The sequence below is a fragment of the Haliotis rufescens genome, unplaced genomic scaffold, assembly GCF_023055435.1.
Source record: "Haliotis rufescens isolate VD_foot unplaced genomic scaffold, xgHalRufe1.0.p SCAF_5, whole genome shotgun sequence".
Lineage (NCBI taxonomy): Eukaryota > Metazoa > Mollusca > Gastropoda > Lepetellida > Haliotidae > Haliotis > Haliotis rufescens.
Window position 1 is genome coordinate 48006863 of NW_025964223.1, and position 20056 is coordinate 48026918.

At 37.9% G+C, this 20056-nt stretch overlaps 1 protein-coding gene across 1 annotated transcript in view; it reads right to left on the reverse strand.

Annotated features, from left to right (window-relative positions):
• Positions 1 to 445: 445 nt before the first annotated feature.
• LOC124137117 (E3 ubiquitin-protein ligase rnf213-alpha-like) overlaps positions 446 to 20056 on the reverse strand; it is a 389816-nt gene continuing 370205 nt past the window's right edge. The window contains exons 86-93 of the mRNA XM_048383821.1: positions 12602 to 12688; positions 12149 to 12344; positions 11819 to 12047; positions 11585 to 11659; positions 10041 to 10235; positions 9303 to 9392; positions 8737 to 8930; positions 446 to 6756 (exon numbers count right to left, since the gene is read on the reverse strand). Coding sequence (XP_048239778.1) covers positions 6543 to 6756; positions 8737 to 8930; positions 9303 to 9392; positions 10041 to 10235; positions 11585 to 11659; positions 11819 to 12047; positions 12149 to 12344; positions 12602 to 12688 — 1280 coding nt within the window. The 3' untranslated portion in view covers positions 446 to 6542. The remainder of the gene's footprint in view (positions 6757 to 8736; positions 8931 to 9302; positions 9393 to 10040; positions 10236 to 11584; positions 11660 to 11818; positions 12048 to 12148; positions 12345 to 12601; positions 12689 to 20056) is intronic.

The following is a 20056-nucleotide window of genomic DNA, read 5'->3' on the forward strand; positions in this document are numbered from 1 at the left end:
TTATCAAAGAGAGACGTTGATCTGGGATGGCATCACTAAAATAAAATATCCGTTTCTATCAAATTACATGCACATAAGCAAGCAATATCTGACAAGTGATGGATATGTGAAAGTCACTTCCCCAAAACAAAGGTATGTTTGTGAATGAGTCCAGAGCACTGCTCATCACAGGATAGAGATATAATTCGATCTCTGGGTTATGGATGCATCGAACTGAGTGGTGCATTGAACAACATATGAAAGAACAAAGATATTTGTGAGGTCAGCAGTCACCTCTATTGGTGGATTGGGCTGTTTCTGTTTTCACAAGTAATGCAAATACCTTTCCAGTTTCTTTTACTTATCCTTCTTTTCTGATCTTTTCGGATAATATTCCAATAACTCCGGTGAGCTCGAGGGCCTTGTGGCTCTATCTTTGCAACATGACAGACAACAATAAAGTACACAAAGCACAACTGGTTTAATAATAAAAGCAAATAAATCATTACATTGGTACATATATCAGTTTTCACATGTGTAGCATCACAACATTTTGGAAATATAAAAAAGAGCTCTGTTGAAAATAAAACTGGTTAAACAAGACAAATTTATCAAACAATCCGAACATAAGTATTTGAGACCTCTCCCATGTTTGTTGACAACTCATCAACCTTCATTAACTTTACGTGATTAGTGATCTTTATCAAATGACAAGAAAGTCTGTTAACTTCACAATCAGTTTCTCCCAATACAACCTCACTGTACATAATGGTAAATATAAAACATGCATTCATACTGGAATTCAACACTTAGAGAAATCGGACAATATCAATGATCATTACAAAATCTCATCTACAATGTACAAGTTGTGAAAAAACACATTCTCTCTGAACATGTTTGTCTTGAATAATAATCATCTAGATATGGATGTACATGATTCATAATGACAAGAAAAATGAATTACTTAAAACAGTTCACTAAATATTGAACTACATAGTAATTCTTATTAAGAGGGGTTTTTTTCTAATTGACTGATACATGTACTATATTGCTTCTAAGTTAACAGATAAGGAAATTAAATCAGTTGTTAACATGTCCATAGTATATGGCCAAAAATACATTTCAGAATTAGATTAATTACTATAATACAATAGTTTGTTCTTGCCACAATGACACAAATATTTTGTGATTTGAAATGGAAAAATGAATAAAATAACAGTTTTGTCATAATAAACATATTGGGGCTTCTAAAGACTGACAACTTCCCTCACACAGTTTCAGACTGCCCATCACATATATGATAATGATGTTTGCACTTACAAAAAAAGCATGGATTATTTGTGTTCAGTGCCTGAGAACCCATGACCGTATGTAGGAATTATCATCCATAACATCAAGGGCATCAAACAGATGTCCTCATTCAACAAACAATGGATATACTTAACTGTGAGATTAAGAAAGTTAAGACAGCAGATAAATGAATCATGAATCAAGACTAAATTCACTTTTGGTGTAGTGATGTGAACAGGTGAGGTGAGGTGAAATGGGTTTAACGTCGCGTCCAAGATTATTGCACTTATATAGCGACGTGCATGCACGTGTATGTGTGTGTGTGTGGCTGCTTGTACTAGTCCGGACTGATGCCGATTTATAGTGCTAGCACACTGAGATACCATGCCGCAGTTTAACATGAATACCCCACTCAGACACAGTATACTGACTCCGAGCTGACCAGTCCTTGTTTTAGCCCCTTAATGCCGAGCGCCAGACAGGGTAACAACAAGTACCATCTTTTAACGTCTTTTAGTATGATGCGGCTGGGGATCAAACCCCAGACCTTCTGATCTCCGGGCGGACGCTCTACCATTAGACCACGGAGGCGGTCTTGATGTGAACAGAACAACACAGTTTGATATGCACATAATATGAAACTAGATCTCGATTTACAGTTAAAGTTAACATCTTTAAGTATATATCTTATATACTATGGGTAACTTGACAAATATATACAGTAATGCTCAGACACTTAAAGGCACAAGTGACTGGATATTCATATGATCAATGTTGCAATTATAATTTTCACATACATAACATGCAAACTAATTCTGTAAGTACAACATACATGTATATTTATACAGTTATCCCTCGCTACAATGCTACTTTCAGGGTCAAAATAATTGATGAGCGTTACAGCGGTTTAACAGAGGTGGAGTCTTAGGTGGTAGATGACCAACAAAACAGTATACATGCTCCGCCTACTAAACGCGATCTACGTATAAAATTAGAAGCTGACACTAAGACACTAAAAATGTTCAAGAGTTATATACAATAATTCATGGCTTTTAGAATTGATTTTTCTGAGAAAGTCAGTCAAGTCATTTAAGCAAATATTGTTAAAGCCACAGATCTAAGTAAAAGCAATGATTAAAAGAAAATTACTTTTTTTGTTCATTAAACACTGAAACTAAAAAGTTATTTTGAAAGAGTAGGTGAAACATGGTACACTGTAGCAATGATATTGACTACTATTTACAGTGTGTGATTGTATGACAAGTGATGCATATCACACTATAGCACAGATATTGGTTGCTATTCTTTACAGCCTTACTATATGACAAGTGTTACACTGTATATTACATTGTAGCACAGATAGTGACTGCTGTTTACAGTGTGTGACTATATGACAAGGGATGCATATTACACTGTTGCACAGATAGTGACAGCTGTTTACAGTGTGTGACTATATGACAAGGGATGGATATTACACTGTAGCTAATACATATATAGTGATGACTATTTACAGTGTGTGATTGTATGACAAGTGATGCATATCACACTATAGCACAGATATTGGTTACTATTCTTTACAGCCTTACTATATGACAAGTGTTACACTGTATATTACATTGTAGCACAGATAGTGACTGCTGTTTACAGTGTGTGACTATATGACAAGGGATGCATATTACACTGTTGCACAGATAGTGACAGCTGTTTACAGTGTGTGACTATATGACAAGGGATGGATATTACACTGTAGCTAATACATATATAGTGATGACTATTTACAGTGTGTGATTGTATGACAAGTGATGCATATCACACTATAGCACAGATATTGGTTACTATTCTTTACAGCCTTACTATATGACAAGTGATACACTGTATATTACACTGTAGCACAGATAGTAACTGCTGTTTACAGTGTGTGACTATATGACAAGTGATGCATATTACACTGTTGCACAGATAGTGACAGCTGTTTACAGTGTGTGTCTATATGACAAGTGATGCATATTACACAGTAGCACTGATAGTGACTGCTATTTACAGTGTGTGTCTATATGACAAGTGATGCATATTACACCGTAGCACAGATAGTGACAGCTGTTTACAGTGTGTGTCTATATGACAAGTGATGCATATTACACAGTAGCACTGATAGTGACTGCTATTTACAGTGTGTGTCTATATGACAAGTGATGCATATTACACAGTAGCACTGATAGTGACTGCTATTTACAGTTTATGACTATATGACAAGTGATGCATATTACATAGTAGCACTGATAGTGACTGCTATTTACAATGTGTGACTATATGACAAGTGATGCATATTACACAGTAGCACAGATAGTGATGGCTATTTACAATGTGTGACTATAAGAGAAGTGAGGCATATTACCGGTACATGGTAATTTATATAATTTATACATACACTTTGGACGCTGTCATGATGGTTACGAGCTCTGTTTGTAACATTGCTAGTGGTTGTAGATGATTTTGGTGAATTTCCTTGTTGATAAGAAGTTATAACAATGGGGGCCAAGATACTTCATGATTGATATTTATGAACAGATTTAAAAGCACATATGGCACATTAAAACATTATCCAAAAGAGGGTTAGTCACAAATTATTTACCTCTCGTTCATGGCACAGTCAAACAATTAAAATATGTCAGTCATAAAGAATTCTTCAATATTTATTAAAGAAATGATATTTCTAAATGATAAATGTACATATCAATATCAAACCTCAATTTCATAAACAACTACAGTGCATAACTGTGTAGATAAAGGGAACAGAGACACTTTACACAATCATACAGATATAAGCTTCCTAATGGTTCTACAGATGAGTGTTAGATAATTCTTTACATACCACCTACGTACAGATGAAACCATATCCTGGTACATGGATACTATGGGCAGAAACACATCAACATACATACAGCATTCTTAAGTGCTCTTATATAAAAGAAAGTAACAACAATCATTTGTACTTCCTAAAACTGGAAATTTGATTAAAATTTATTTTTAATATTATATAAAGAATGTTTTAATACAAATATTCGGAATTATTGCAACACATTCTAAGTGTACTATTAAGACACTACTTGTTCACCAGATATGTACAGTTTATGTACATGAACAACTCCACAGTTCTAAACCCCTTATGATGATCATTGTAAAGATGTTTGTTTGTACAAAGTGGTTTGATAAAATGAAACATAGAGTTAAAGCAACAGTGATGCTGTGATTAGCTAAGAAACTGATTATGACACAAAGCAGTAATCATTCTCTAAACACTGGAATCCAGAATTGTGAATCACTAACTCACTAAGCCAATTAAGACGATGTGAACACTGTAATACAACAAAATAATCTGCAAGGATTCATTTCAAAACTGTACAAAATATACCATTCAACATCCAACTACTGGACACACTAGTTGTATCTACTGTGATCCTAAGTGAGGTCTACTTCAACAGCAAATTCTGCTACATACAATATCCATTCTCTTACTTTCTTCAGGCTTAAAACAAATGCCTAAATAGCATAACAAAACAAATCAATAGATTTTGCACTTTCTGAGAAAATCCACAGATTTCCCGCTTCTGGATTGCCTTTTACGTCTAGCTGCAAATCCAATAGCTTTCTCAAACTGTACTTTAAACACGTACAGGAGATATGATCTCAACAAACATGGGACTGGTCCCTAGGAGCATACATGATTATTTAAAAAAAATCAATCAAAAACAAAAAATGTTTCAAGAATGATAACACAGTTAAACTTATTCAACCACTCCTATCTCTATTTATGCAGAACAACTGTATAACATGAATGTTGCTGATGGTCTGTTTGATGCATTGATAGTTAGTCTATCACACTTGTCACAACCTTGTCAAAAACAACAGCAACTTAAAATGCTAATATATAAAATAGTTTCATTCAAACACTGCTGCTATATCTTATTGACACAAAATGTAAATTAGAGAAATAGCAGTTGACCATGACAATCATATAGGTACCACACACACAGCACTTACTGTAGATCATATGGTATACTTACGTAGATAACTTCAGTAAGCTGATAGTAAGTTTCATAAATTGCTAGATATGTTAGATAAAAGGTAAATGTTTCAAAACATAACCAACTATTACATATTCCCATGATGCAACTGATGAGCTGTAACAACAGAAAAAAAACATATTGAAAAGAGATAAAACATTGTTGACAAAAATAGCTAAAATAGTGATACACCTCTGAAGCTAAAGCATAAGAATAAATACTGGCAAAATATATACTTTATAAATAACTGAAAATTCACTATTTTAAATCAAATTCAATGTATGTAAGTATATGTTTGGAATCCATGTAAAATTCTGCAAACAACCAATCATGGAAATAAGTTGCAAAATGTTACCAAATATACTCAGCATCATAATTGAGGGGTCATGAAGATAATAAGAGATATAATGCCCCATTTTTAACTTGTTGGCATATGTTCATGTTTGACACCCTACATACTTAGGTGACCCTTCAATAATGATGCCGAGTAAATGTCAATACATGCGTACTGTTCAGTACACTGATTGCATAAATGTATGTATGATAAAGGTCTGATATCAATCCTTTAGCTCCTTACAGTTTATCAATCCACTATTTACAAAGCTACAATACCACACATTCTAATATACTCTAAATTAGGTTAACTTAGATGTATATTTATGGGTTACATAATCAGTTTAGAGTTACGTTAACAACTAAGTAGTCTACAACTAGTCAAGAAACACATTAACCATAACAGCTTTGCATATATATGCTGAAAACATGTATCATAAAAAACACAAAATAACTGTTTATTTATTACAAAACTTCATGATTTTTCAAAGAACATACAAAAACTAATCATAAAATGCATACACTCCACAGTAAACAACTGATAAATTAAAAAGAAGCATGTAAAAAAATAACAACTTACCACCATCAACATCAGCTAAAAAATACATGATTCTGTACAGATTCAGACTTGAAGTACAATACATGTACAGCTGTATAATCTGTTGACACTGGGATCATAGTTGCACCACCTACACAAGAGAACATGAACAGGCTGATGCAGGCATCAGATTGAAGTACAGCACATGTACAACTGTATAATCTATTGACTCTGGGATCAGAGTTGCACCACCTACACAAGAGAACATGTACAGGCTGATGCAGGCATCAGGTTGAAGTACAGCACATGTACAACTGTATAATCTATTGACTCTGGGATCAGAGCTGCACCACCTTCATCTCCTTCCTGCGCTGGTTGATCTCCTGGAGCAGCACCAGCCAAGTGTCAGGGATGTGCATGCCCTTGATGCTAGGTGGGAGTGAGGCAATGTCTTCCTCTGTCAGGGTCTGATCAGTGCTGCTTGATCTGCTTCCTGCACCTTCATCACTGTACAGTGAACGATCAAGGTGACCTTGCAGTAAGGCTTTCAGGCTGAAATAGAATCATTGTCAACAATCAGCTCAATTAAATCAGATATATAATCAAGAATGCGAAAGCTATACACAATTGACAAAAGTAAAAAACACAGCTAGTTGGACTTTCTAGCATAAATATCTGTTTTGCCTTTCAAGTAGGAACCCATTTTTTTATGTTGCAAATATCATGCAAAGAAAATATAAGAAAATATAAATCAGTATGCCATGTTTCTTAATGTAACCTCATAATAGCTTGGGTGGTGGGGTAGCCTAGTGGTTAAAATGTTTGCTTGTCATGCAGAAGACCTGGGTTCTATTCTCCACATGGGTACAATGTGTGAAGCCCATTTCTGGTGTCCCCCGCCGTGATATTGCTTGAATATTGCTAAGAGCAGCATAAAACAATACTCACTCACTTACTCACTCACTCACTCCTAATAATTTAAGAGATGTGTCTTATGAGTGTTTTGGATTTTAATTTCACCTTTGTTATTGCAAACACCTGGTGTCATAACTGATTTTCCATTAATCCATTTACATAGATATTTTGCCTTTTATGTCCAAAGGAATCTGCTTAGGCGGATAATCAAGACTGGTTATTCTCTGGTGATGTTTTATATTCCCTTGCATCCATAGAGGTTATCTTGCGAGTGTGTTTGGGGATGGTAAATATCCTGCATTAGGAATAAACATTGTATTTAGCGAGCCTTGGCGAGCTAAATACATAGTGTTTATTCCTAATACAGGATATATACTATGCAGGATACAGGATATTTACTCGCCAAGGCTCGCTAAATACAATGTTTATTCCTATTGCAGGATATTTACCATCCCCAAACACACAAGTGTGATAACCTCTTTATCATATAATGTCATTCTTTAATTCTGTGCTTCAAAATCGCTTTCCCTCTCTCACAAACATTACCGAAACATTGCGAGTTTTCCTGGAATGCGCGCATTAATATTTATTACGTCACAGGGTAAGTGATGTGTCAGTCGGACAGTGACAGTAGCCAATATAGTTCCAACCGAAATCTGTTTCTTATACAGTGGCAAAGCAACATATACGCAAAACAACAATTGTTTTTAATTGCCTTTCGCGGCAATCCATCGGTCTGTCCGCTAGAGTAACTGCCCTTTGTCAAAGGGAAGCTACTCTAACCCTAGTCTATGAGACGTCACAGCCACGGTCAGACGTTGTTAACAATCAGTTGATCCTGTTATAACGTTAAGAAGTGTAGTCAGATGTACACCAGTGACAAAACGAAACAAGGTAACAATTCAAACATATTTCGGCCAAATCCAACTATTTTAATTTGTGAAGTAGGTTTCAAGCCGCAGAGGTCTACAAGCACATCTATGGCTACTGATCCCGCTTGGCTAGGCCTCATGCCCTCGCAAAATTGTTTCAAATTTATATCTCCAAAGTTGCCAAAACTTATAAAATGCCTTAGCTACGTCACAGTTAGACACTGATTTTCAGTATATTAGACTGTTCTTTTGATAATGATAGCAATTATCCCTGTAGTTTATCCAGATTCCCGATGGTTAATTCTGACTCAATCGCCAAATGATGAGGGCGACGCCATGTTTGTTTATTAACTGTGAAAGTAGTCCCTACTTGACCTTTGATATTTGCATCTCTATCCGTATATGACCCCAACTGCTATCGTTTTTATCTGTTGGCTTTATCCTGCCGAGAAACCTACCCATTATATGATAAATCCATATATCTACATGTTAGGCACATTATGCATGTATATTATACCCCAGCCATCATATACTTAGAGATGTCATCTCCAGATTTGAGGAAAAAAACTCATAGTTTGGATATATTTTGTATTATTAGACCATCCAAATATACATTACCATTTTCAGCAGCATCTTCAATACAACACATTTATTCATTTTTTTCATTTTCATCATAATGAACCAACTGTATATTTTTTATGCAGGAAATACAATCATTCAGTTTAGAGAATTGTGATTTACACACCTCATAGACTTTGGACTTGGTCCATCAGAGTTGTCAGCAGGTACAGCCACCCACAGCAAGAGACAGTTGAAGATCTCTTGAAGGAAAAACTCCAGCTTGTCAGGACTTTTCTTTCGACAAAACCCACGTAGATTAGTTCTCTCTTCCTCACTCAGATCTACATTGTGCTCACTGTCAAGATTGCTGAATGGGTCCTGCATACACATGAATAAAACAACAAGCAGCATGAATAACAGATTAGATTCTATGCACTTGCTAAGAATAGCTGGTGAAAAATGGGTACAGAAATTCATTTCAGAAAAGCCCAACTCATGTTATTTTAAAGTCACAGTGTAGCTTAAATCTGATGTCTGGATACAACATTTCACATGAGTTAAACATTGTTCCTTGTTATGCATAAGCAGGTATCGATAATCATACCCAAATTCACACTGATACACAGGTCATCTGTGGAAGTCAATTATATTCACCACAAGAGTAACTAACACAGTATCTGGTTTGGTGTATTTATTCCAACAAAGATTAAGAACGTCTATGTTATAGAAGTGTCAAGAATGTGAGTTTACCTGGTTGTGTTCAGCAAGTATCACAGACTTCTGGAATGTCAGTAAAAGCCACAGTGACTGAACATGCCTGAACTGACAAACCTGCCTTGCCTGAAATATACACAATAACTTCAATATAGTGAACAAACTATAACATAATGAGAGATTTGTAAAAAATAACCCTTCTCAGTGCAGTTCTGATATTGTACTTTGAAGAACCCATGTGGTCATTCTGGCTTAGAACTATGCTTGTCATAAGAGCCAAGCTACCCGGGTAAATAGCCTGTCAGGTTCTCAGCAACTTGGTTGATTGTATGTCATGTTACCCTGATAGTGTGGATCATTGCTCATAATATCAATCAACTAATGTGTTTCATCCAGATTCAATTATTTACAAGCTGTTAAATATAACTCAATGTGGCATGGAACACCAAGAAAAACTTCCAAAAAAGCTCAATTGTTCTTGAAATAGGAAATATTATTCCATATGTATTATTCATTTCAAAATAATTATTTTCCAATCGTTTCCACTTCATATGACTTCTGAGTTAGTTCCCTCGCTTGAAGTTTAACGCTTCTGGTTTCTTGTCAGGCGCAGTGGTCCAAAATATCAAAATCCTGATACCCCCACCCACTCTGCATCCACCTATAGTATCCTTACATTACTGACAAAAATAGGCACTGTGTTTCAGAGACTAACATGTTATGACATATCTTTCACCATAGAGTATGTTGGATAATTAAGGTAATTCTACAAACCTTCTGACTTGTTATTGTCGGTTTCATCTTGAGCACATCTGTCATGAAAGTCTGCAGTGACTGGTCTGGATCTCCTCCCAGAGACTTGAGGAAGCTGGTGGTGATGTCCAGGTTGTTGATAGAGTCACAGATGTCTGGCAAGCTAGACTTGAGTTCAGACACAATTTGTACCTTCACCGCTGGTGACAGGGGCTCCTGAACATCATAAACATATATCTTGTGTATTTGGATTTAAATGGTCAATGAGAGGAACTACATGTCAATCAATCCTTGAAGAACAAGTCCAGTGAAAGAATAGATTGTCATTTTGTTGCAAATATCAATTTTTCGTGATACATGAAGTCAATTTCCGAGAGAGAAAAATGCCATAGAATGCACAGAATGCATTCAAATGTTCTAGTGAAAGTTATGACATCTACTTCCAAATCAAACCTTTTTGAGGGCATGGCCTAAAGCTACCGGTGCAGCAGTACATGACAAATGTTTCCAAACTGATATGTAGACCTGATTTCAGGGCCTATCTGCGACATAATCTATGTGGATGGGATGAACCCATGGAAAGAAACCCCAAGGAGACAAGACACTCCTTACAGCAGTGGTCACATGACTCAGGGCACTGACCGGTCATGAAATTAGTTGTAATACAAGGAGAAATGATGAACTGTCTCCTTTGAAAACTGTGCTACATCTGCAAGGAGATGGCACATGATGGAACAATAACAAACTGCACAAAACTGACCATTATGGACTTTGTGTTGTTATTCTGATGTATCAAGATATGTATCATATGACATCCTTCTGCATCATTGCACTGCTATTCTTTAGAATGCCTAGGGATATCCTACAAAATATCCCTGGACCATAACTTGATAGAAACTATAACCTGAGAGATTCTGAAATAGGTCTTTACACAAACATCATAATAACCTATTTCTATTCAAGTAAGTATGTACGAATGTATATATATACCTGCATTAACTTTACTAAAAATATTTCCTGTTTCTGGAAGCAGACTCACACACTGCTACCGGTTTCACCACCAAGGCTTTACAAGTATTTGAAGTCACATTTTGGAAATGTTATGTTTGACAAATGTACTAATTGTCCTCCACATTTTGTAAGAGAAATCCTTTGTTGCGATGTTTTTGTTTGATGGTTACTTAATTTATCCTGATAGATTGTATTGTTATTTATTTATTATTATGTTATTTATTTTAAGTTGTTAAAAAACTCAAGCTTGGATGAGAACATAAAGCTTGGCAACAGGAAGGCCCTTAAATTATTCAGCTCTCGGCCTTCTTGCCTTTCCATTCCTATCATCTCTAAATTTTCAACCAAACCATGTCATGTTTTAGCCTTTACCGGTACTTCTGAAGGCCACTTAAAGATACAAGTAAGCTGATTGGGACAAGCAATGCCACTTCTCAGCGGAATATTTTCAATATTTAGTTCATAGGGTACAACTAGATCTTCCAAAGTTCATCTGAACTGGAGAATGTGTGTTTCAGTGCAGGGTTCAGATGTTACTCATGTGTGATACAAACCTGTGGTATTCTGTCTTGGAGTGTCTTAAACACTGCAATGTTTCCTGAATCTGCCCTGTACACCATTTGATCAATCTGAAAGAAAACATTGGAGGAATACAAATTACCTGACACATCTACATGTTAAGTGGTATACAAGAAACATGATGCAAAATCATAATACTTCATTCTAAAATCCTGTTATTAACTAAATTTGAAACAATCATATAATTATCTAATACACATTACACTCACAGGTATGACATATGATATTTGTGCAACTCTTGACTTGGCTTGAAGAATGACTTCTTTGAGCTGATACTCAAATCCTTCAAAGTCATACTCAGTGGTGTTGCCTTTCCCCAGCTCAAAGGAGTAGTTACAGTTGGCCAGGACAAGGGGCAGCAGGTCACGGTCAGGGTGGTAGCTGACCAGGTGGTTACTGTGAAGTTTCCTCATGCTGACCTCAGGCAGGCGCTCATAGCTGCAATACATACAACATCCGAATTAAATTATACATTAAGGGTGGTAGCATACTAATGTAGAATTCCACTGAGCATTTCAAAACCAGAAATCATAAGCTACCTGGAGTTGATCTTTTCACAGTATTTTTCCATGAATTCATTGTGCTTCCTGAAGAGGAACTCCAGCATCATGTAGGAGCAGATACCGGGTCCCTGAGTGGATGGCAGAAGGACGGCTAGCGGGGAGTTCTCCTCTATCCTCATGTTCTTGTAGGCATCAGGCAGGAAAACCTGTCCGGCATGAACTGTCCTACATCCTAACCATAGTAATCATAGTTTTAATAAAGAGTTTGACTGAGAATGATGTATTACACATGTGTACAAAAGCTGTGATGTAATGATAAGTGGTGGGTGCATACACATCTCACAATAAGTTTCATTACAGGTATATATACAGGTAATAGTCCATGAACTTGGGCAACTCTTAAATACATTGATATGGTACAATTAGCACTTTCAAAGTCCTAGTAGAATGTTTGGTGATGGAATGTTTGATATAGAAAGACCATCTCACCATGACTATGCAGACTCTCCTTCACACATTCCCAAACGGCAATCAAATCAGGCATCAACTCCTTTACATCCTTTTTAAAGCCCTCATCTACAATGAAATCAAGAAATACATCTGTATAAGAAAACAAGTAGACAGAATATAAATATGGCAAAATTTCTAAAACCAATAGTGCCAGGGCCTGGATATGTAGTAAACATAATAAAATGTCAACAAAGACAGCCACTAAACAAAAGTTGCTGTCAGCATTGATATTCAAATATTTTTGGCATTAATACTTAGGACCCAAAATTTAACACTTAAATTTAAAGATTTGAACAAAACATGACGTCACCATGAGGAGAAACATACATGCCAACATTCAGCTCCCTCAGTCTAGCAGTTTCTTTGGGGAAGAAGTTTACATAGCCAATATGTATTTTGAGAGAATTTAAAAGCAAGGTCAAGACAAGGTCAAACAAAAATACCTTTTTTTGTACAAAAAAGGCTGAATAATGGCCATAAGAAGTTTCAGCTTTCTCCTTGTTTGAAGTGTAAAAGTCAAGTAAAAATCGCAGAAAAGAGAACATATATCCTCCCATCGTGTGTTTTTTTTCGTAATCTGTATTCGGTTGGCCATTTTTAAATGATTAACTTGCAATATGCGACGAGAAATAACGTTACCACGTCAGTGACAACCGAGATAAGTCCTTTTTTGGCTCAGACTGACATTATTCAAGTTCAACGAGGTGAGCAGATACAAGCATTGGTAAACATTACCTTTTACATGGGTGTATACAATGTCATCTCTTATTAATGTGAAATTTAAAATTTAAAAAGAAATCCCAAATGTTAGTTATTTTGATTTACAGGTTTGGATGCATGGCCAGCCGACTGAGAGAGGTTCCTATGTTCTTCCAAAACCTTAGATGTGGCTTATAAAGCTGTACTTAATGGAATGTTGGTAAAGAAGGCTGCACTGTCTTTCTCTGTTCCATTTCCTACCTTCTGTGTATGGACCAGTGGTGAAATCAGAATAGTATTATGGTATGTTCGGATGAACAAAACCTTCCAAATGGCGTGCTGGTTTTCTTGGGGGAATTAGTCAGCAAAGAGCCAGGAGTCACAGGAGACTAATTACAATTTTATTTACAGGAACAATTAACAATGAACAATTTACAATTACTTAGAAAATAGCTGAGGGTGCCACAGAGAGTCGGTACAACCCTCTGGGCTGTGAGAGAGAGATCTGCTTGGTATGAGTGTCAAACCCCTTCTCTGCCTAACATTTGGTTTCTGTATGTATTTAAAAAAATTAGAACAATAAAATGGAATATGATTTGTTGATACACGATAGGCTGTGCCTTATGGTTAATGAATGGCTAGACAGAGGGGAATACTTAATCCTGTTAATCCTGTTCGACTGGCACTAATCTTGTCGACATATTTACTGGGTGCTTTGAAAGAGATTATGGTGTCACTATAGACGAGCTTGTATTGGGGCTAATCCTTAATGCACTATAGACGAGCTTGTATTGGGGCTAATCCTTAATGAGTCTAAATTGAAGTAATTGCTGAATGTTATTCTAATATAGTTGATAACAGATTTACTTAAATAAAATAGTTCAAGGTAATCTATAAGACTATTTAGACATCTCTTTTGTCTGGGAGATGGGATCTTGATACCTTAGGCTAGCATTTATCTAAAAGCTTCAAATCTATTAAACTATGTAGACATAACTCTTGTCTTATTTGAATAGTATGTCTAGGAGATGTGCTCCCATTACCTTAGGCTAGCATCTATCTAAAAAGCTATAACTGAAACTACTGATATTTTATATATGCATTTTACCTGATGAAAAGTATTACTTGCTAAACTACAATTAAATGAAATGATGTATAAATATTACACCATGATAACTCATAAAAGGACTTGATGTGGATCTAATTATTATAGGAAAACTTAGTATAAATGTTATATCATGATGATAGACTGTCTCAAATCTGGCTCAATTGAGGAGAGACATTTAGTCATCTACATTCAAGCCATGGCCGATTTTGGACACTAACTCACATATAGAGGTAGCCAGTCTTGCCACTGATTTAGCTACTATCTTGGCAACCGATCCAATGCAGACAAGCCATTGTTCATGCAGTGTTTTTATAATTTCATCAAGCATTGGCTAGATCTGAAAGTTCAAAACTGCGCTCCCTTGAACTTTCGCGCACCAAGGCTATGTCACAGGAGACAGTCCGCCAAACTGGGAGCGTCAACATAATACTATTCCGTCTGTTTTGCCAGGACATACATCCCACATCTTGCAACGTATGGATGACAGATGTTTTGGTCCATTTTGCAGGAACTTACAACAACCTTCAACACAAGTTCATGCACAATCATGCTACCAGCTCTGTAAGCAGACATTCAATGTGTCAACTTACTTACTTACTTACTTTGGAGAATTAACATGCGCTTTCTGACTGATGCGTATTTCGCACACGGGCCCGGCCAGGCCATTTAATGTCTTTCCGAAAGGGGCGAAAGTGGTCTGTGCAACACAAGAGGGGGCTTTAGGGGTTGCTTATATAGAATTTGGGAATTTTGAGATTTGGAATAGATGCCGATGGGGTTGGGGGGGAGAACTAAGGGAGCTGGGTATGGTGGATGTTTGTTTGTTTATGTGATTTTGATTTGGTAGATTATTGTGTTTTTAGATGCGTTTTATTAGTTCCGTTTTGATTAAGAATACGCCTAAGGCCTTGAAGTTTTCTAGTTTATTTTGTGGGTTTAGTATTGCTTCTAGAATGAGAGCCTTGTTTAGATTGAGGGTGGTTTGTAATGCGGTTCGATGTGTTAGGTAGTGTGTGCAGTGGATGAGTGCGTGTTCTGGGGTTTCTAGTTGTTTCCAGTGTGGGCAGTTACCTGTTGTGTGTTTTTTTATTTTTTTTAGGTGGTTATTTAGGTTGGTGTGTCCTGTTTGGAGTTTAGTGATTACTCTGTCGATTTTTTTTGATGGATGGAGAATTTTGGGTTTGGTTAGTGGTTTGCTGAGTACTTTTTTGATTTGGCTACTTGAGTTTAGATATAGGTTATGCCATTTTTAGGTGATTTTTTGCTTGTTTACGCTTTTAATTTCTGATTTTGAGATGGGTAAGTTTAAGCTTATTTCTGGGATTTTAAGGGATAGTTTAGCTGCTTTATCGGTGTTTTCATTACCGTATATTCCTACGTGGGCAGGTATCCACAAGAAGGTTATTTGTTTGCCTGCCTTAGATAGGTCGTTGGAGCTTTTAAGTATTTGATTTATTAATTTAGGTCGGTTTTTGGTATTTTTCTTTTGGAGGGCTTCCAGTCCACTTAGGGAGTCGGTAAGTATTAGGATTTTTTTGTGGTTTTTGGATTCTTGATTATGGAGGGCTGAGGCCATGCCCATTAGTTCTGCCCTGAATATTGATTGGTTGTTTGGGAGTCGAAAGGATTGTGTGGTTTTAGTTGGTTGTGTGGTATGGACTCCGAAACCTGTGTGTTTGGAGGTCGGATCTGAAGATCCGTCCGTGTAAATGTGACACCAATTTGGCCAATTTTCGTGTATGTATGCTAGTGAGGTGGTTTTAGCTATGTTTGGGTCAGTTTGTTTATTTATTTGGCTAGCTAGTGTTGTGTCTATTTTGGGTATTTTAAGTTTAGGGGTGTACGTGTCAAACAAATCACCAGGCCTTTATCAAGGCATGTCGCATTTATCCTTTTGACACGCTGGCTCCTATGATGGGAATTAACTTTGCCCTTTCAACAGTTTTTCAAGAGGGGCAATCGTCAATTGTCAGGATGAAGGAGGTGGAAGGACTGTACAGAACATTCAGTTATACAAGAAGAAAGTGTGGCAATCTTCAGCAGAAAACAGAATGTTATAATGAAAAAATCAAAGCTGATAAGGAAAAGGAATCAGTGCAATCTTTTGGGGCAAGGCACTTATGGAGAACTTGATTCTGGAGAAGATCATTGAACACCAGGATACCAATCTCCAGTCAAAAAGGGAAAGGTTGGAATGAGGCAGAAAAAACCTGAACCGAGGCCAAGCATATCCGGCATCCTCTCGCATCATCCCAACATAGAATCTTTTGACTCAAACAAAGAAGCCAACTCAGATTAACTTTGCTGCCAGTGCCACAATATATAACCCTTGGAACTCCGAGGATGTGCGTCCTTTGTGTATGTTTCGTAGGCCCAGTGCACCCACCCTTCTTGTCGCCATTTGGTACATTTGAAAGTGTGTACCACTGTGAGGGTAGTACATGTGCACTCGGAGTTCTGGTGTCCATGTCACGACGAAAAAGGAGAATGAATAGGACACGTGAGACATGTACATATGTGCATAATATTTGAAATTGTTTAAAATGGCGATGATTTTTATTCACCAGAACTACCATCATGTAACTTGCACATTTATTTTTTTAAATTACTCATGTTAAGGATTACTTGTGATGACAACATTTGCAACCCTCCTACGCATCATATTTGTTCAAGGAGATCACTGTATATCTGATGACGTCACTGTCAAGAAGTTGGTTTTGGTAGCTGAAGAGTTTGGCCGATTGCTTCATTATTACAAGGGAAAAAAATTATCCTGATTTGTGCAAAACATCAGTAAAAGTCAAGTTAACAGGTAAGAAAACAATTAGGTTCCATATCTATTCATTCATTGTCAGGGCGCAGCAATGTTTCTTATGTGACTGAAAACCGATTACACGAGGATATGTACCACGAGTCATCAGGAGAAGACATATCCCCCTGGTCTGGTTTGGCTACTTATACCCCACTCATACTAGAATTAGTAAAATCTAAATATTTTGTACATTTGTATACTCCTTAATCCATTCATTGCTTACCTTGCAACAAGAAAACGGGACAGCGTACCGGCGATGGTCCTGGGTGAAGAATTAATAAACAGTTCGTAGTCCCACTTTTCCCGACTATCGGCACTGTCCTGTGACCTCTGTGATCTTAGGTCACCTCTTCACATCACTGCCTGTCACCCGAGCTTAAGAAAGACATAATTTGAAGTTTCTTAAGCCAAAGTGGGGAGGCAAGTCTGCGACGGGTGAGCCTTAAACGTAGGAATGCAGGATAAGTATACAAATGCAAAAAAATTTTAGATTTTACTAATTTTTTTACTTATCCTGCATTACTCCTTAACGGATCTGTATGGAATGGCTCTGTATAGGGCGTGTTCATTATTTGTGTCGGGGGTTGGTAACCTGCTGGGCTACAACCAACAGCCCAAAACTTTGTACACCTTCGACGTCCTTGAGAGTCACATTGTGAAGATAATGACTGGCGAAAACTGTGTCGCTCACCCGTGCCGCCATGGCTAATGCCAAGAGAGATACTGTTTTCTTGGTGAGGTCATAAAATGAGAATGCACAGAGGGGCTCAAATGGGGGGCCCTTGCAAACCTCAAAGTACTATGTTCAAGTCCCACGCAGGTGGGCGGGACTTGGCCTTCTGATCTTCAAGCCTGAATGAGCGTAATAGGGTCTGTTGTTCCGGGACCTTAGTCATCTTGCGATTTTCCGGAACGGCCATCACTGAGTTAAGTGTGACCAAATATGTAGTAATGGTGCTACTTTTCAAGTGTCTTTGGGTATGCAAATGTAGGATGTATTCAGGAGGCATACGTCATGAGTGGGTAATTTTGGCAAGTTGCAAACAGGTCGATGTTTGGTTGCCTGAACTTCTGAAGCAGTAACTGGAATGCTTCTGTGTGAAGTTTCCACTCGATGGGGGCCACCCTGTCTGGACGCGATAAAGAATCGGCCAGAATATTTCGACATCCGTGGATGTGCTGAACTATGAACTGTAGTTGCAGGCAATCTACTAGATGGAAAAATCTGAATGTCTGTTGAAGTAGAGAGTGGGAGTGCGTTGTTCCCTGATTGCGCAGACACCACACCACAGAGCTGTTGTCTGTGGATATTGCGAGTTGGGCTGACTGTAGTTGATTTTGCCAATGAGATATGGCCAGAATTAAAGCTTTCAACTCCAAGTTGTTTATGTGCCACTTTCGAATGAGCGCCTGACCATAGCCCTGAGGCTGTCTGGCCTTGCAGGTGTGCACCCCATCCCTGAAGGGAGGCATCTATGAACAGGTGTATGTACTGGGATAACCCTAATAAAGAGACTCCTCCTAAGACATTCGACTCTACCGTCCACCAAATAAGGCCTAATTTGAGTCGGTAGCATGATGGCCTTGAGTGGATACTGACGCCTGATGTAAGGGTTCAGGAATTCTTGAATTGGATGTAATTGTAATCAGCCTCTGCTGGTTTGATCCTGGGCTGAGGTGAGTAACCCTAACAACACTTGCCATAGGTGAAGTGTGCGTGGTTGATAAAGAGGAGGTGACAGGAGGCATAAAATCTTGTGCCATCTGTCCCTCAGAACTGATAGGAGATCCTGGTCTGTTTGGAACAGGCCTCCTATGAACTGGAGTCGATATGATGAGTTAACTCCAACTTCGCTTCATTGATTATCCATCCCAGTTGATACAGAAGCCTTCTGGAGAAATCCCGGTATGCGTGTGTTGATGACACAGGAGTCTATGTACGACTCGAACCAAATGTGTGTAGAAACACAGACTTCATTACTCGTGTAAATAGCCACGGGGCCACTGAAATGCCAAATGGGAGTACTGCCCACAGGTAGAGATCCCCATTGAACTGGAATCTGAGGAACCAGCGGTCGGAGGGATGGATAGGTAGGTTCTTGGATAAAACCGAGATGAGTATTCCATTCAGTCGAGGAATCTCCCTCTTCACCATTAGAATAGTCCGACGAATCAGAATGATGTCGACGTGTGCGTCTAGATGGTGAATGACTTCTACTCTGATGTGCAGTACTAGCTCTGACCGAGGGCTTAGATGAATTGCCTGGTGAATAGGAGTCATGCTTCGATGTCCAAGTATGTGCAGGTGTTTTGGTACTACTCAACAATGAATGCGCTGTATTATGACTCACAATGGATGTATTATATACGTTAGGCGCCAGAGTAGATGGTAAGATCTGTGCTATAGATGTAACTGACGCAGGCGTCTGATACATAGGCATAGGCGTGGGAGAAGGATATAATTGCGTCATAGACTGCTGCCAAATGGATTGCAAACATTTTGCATCCAGTTAGTGTTCTGTAATGGCATAGATGCCTGTGCGTGCATCTGCTGCACTGGATAAGTTGGTACAGCGCTAAGCTGATCATGCGCTGCCTGCATAGCACTGTAGCCCTGGGGACTGACGTCATTGTAGATGTGCTTGGGTAGTTGGCAGGGGCTGCACATGGCGCAGGCATCTGAGACACAATGTTCAATAGTGTTGGCTTGAACGTGGCTTGGGTTTGTGCTACCCCCATCAAAGCATTTTGAGACGCTGGTGCAGGCTTAACAGATCTAGCAGATGTACATTTCTCAGGCGGCTGAAAATTTTGG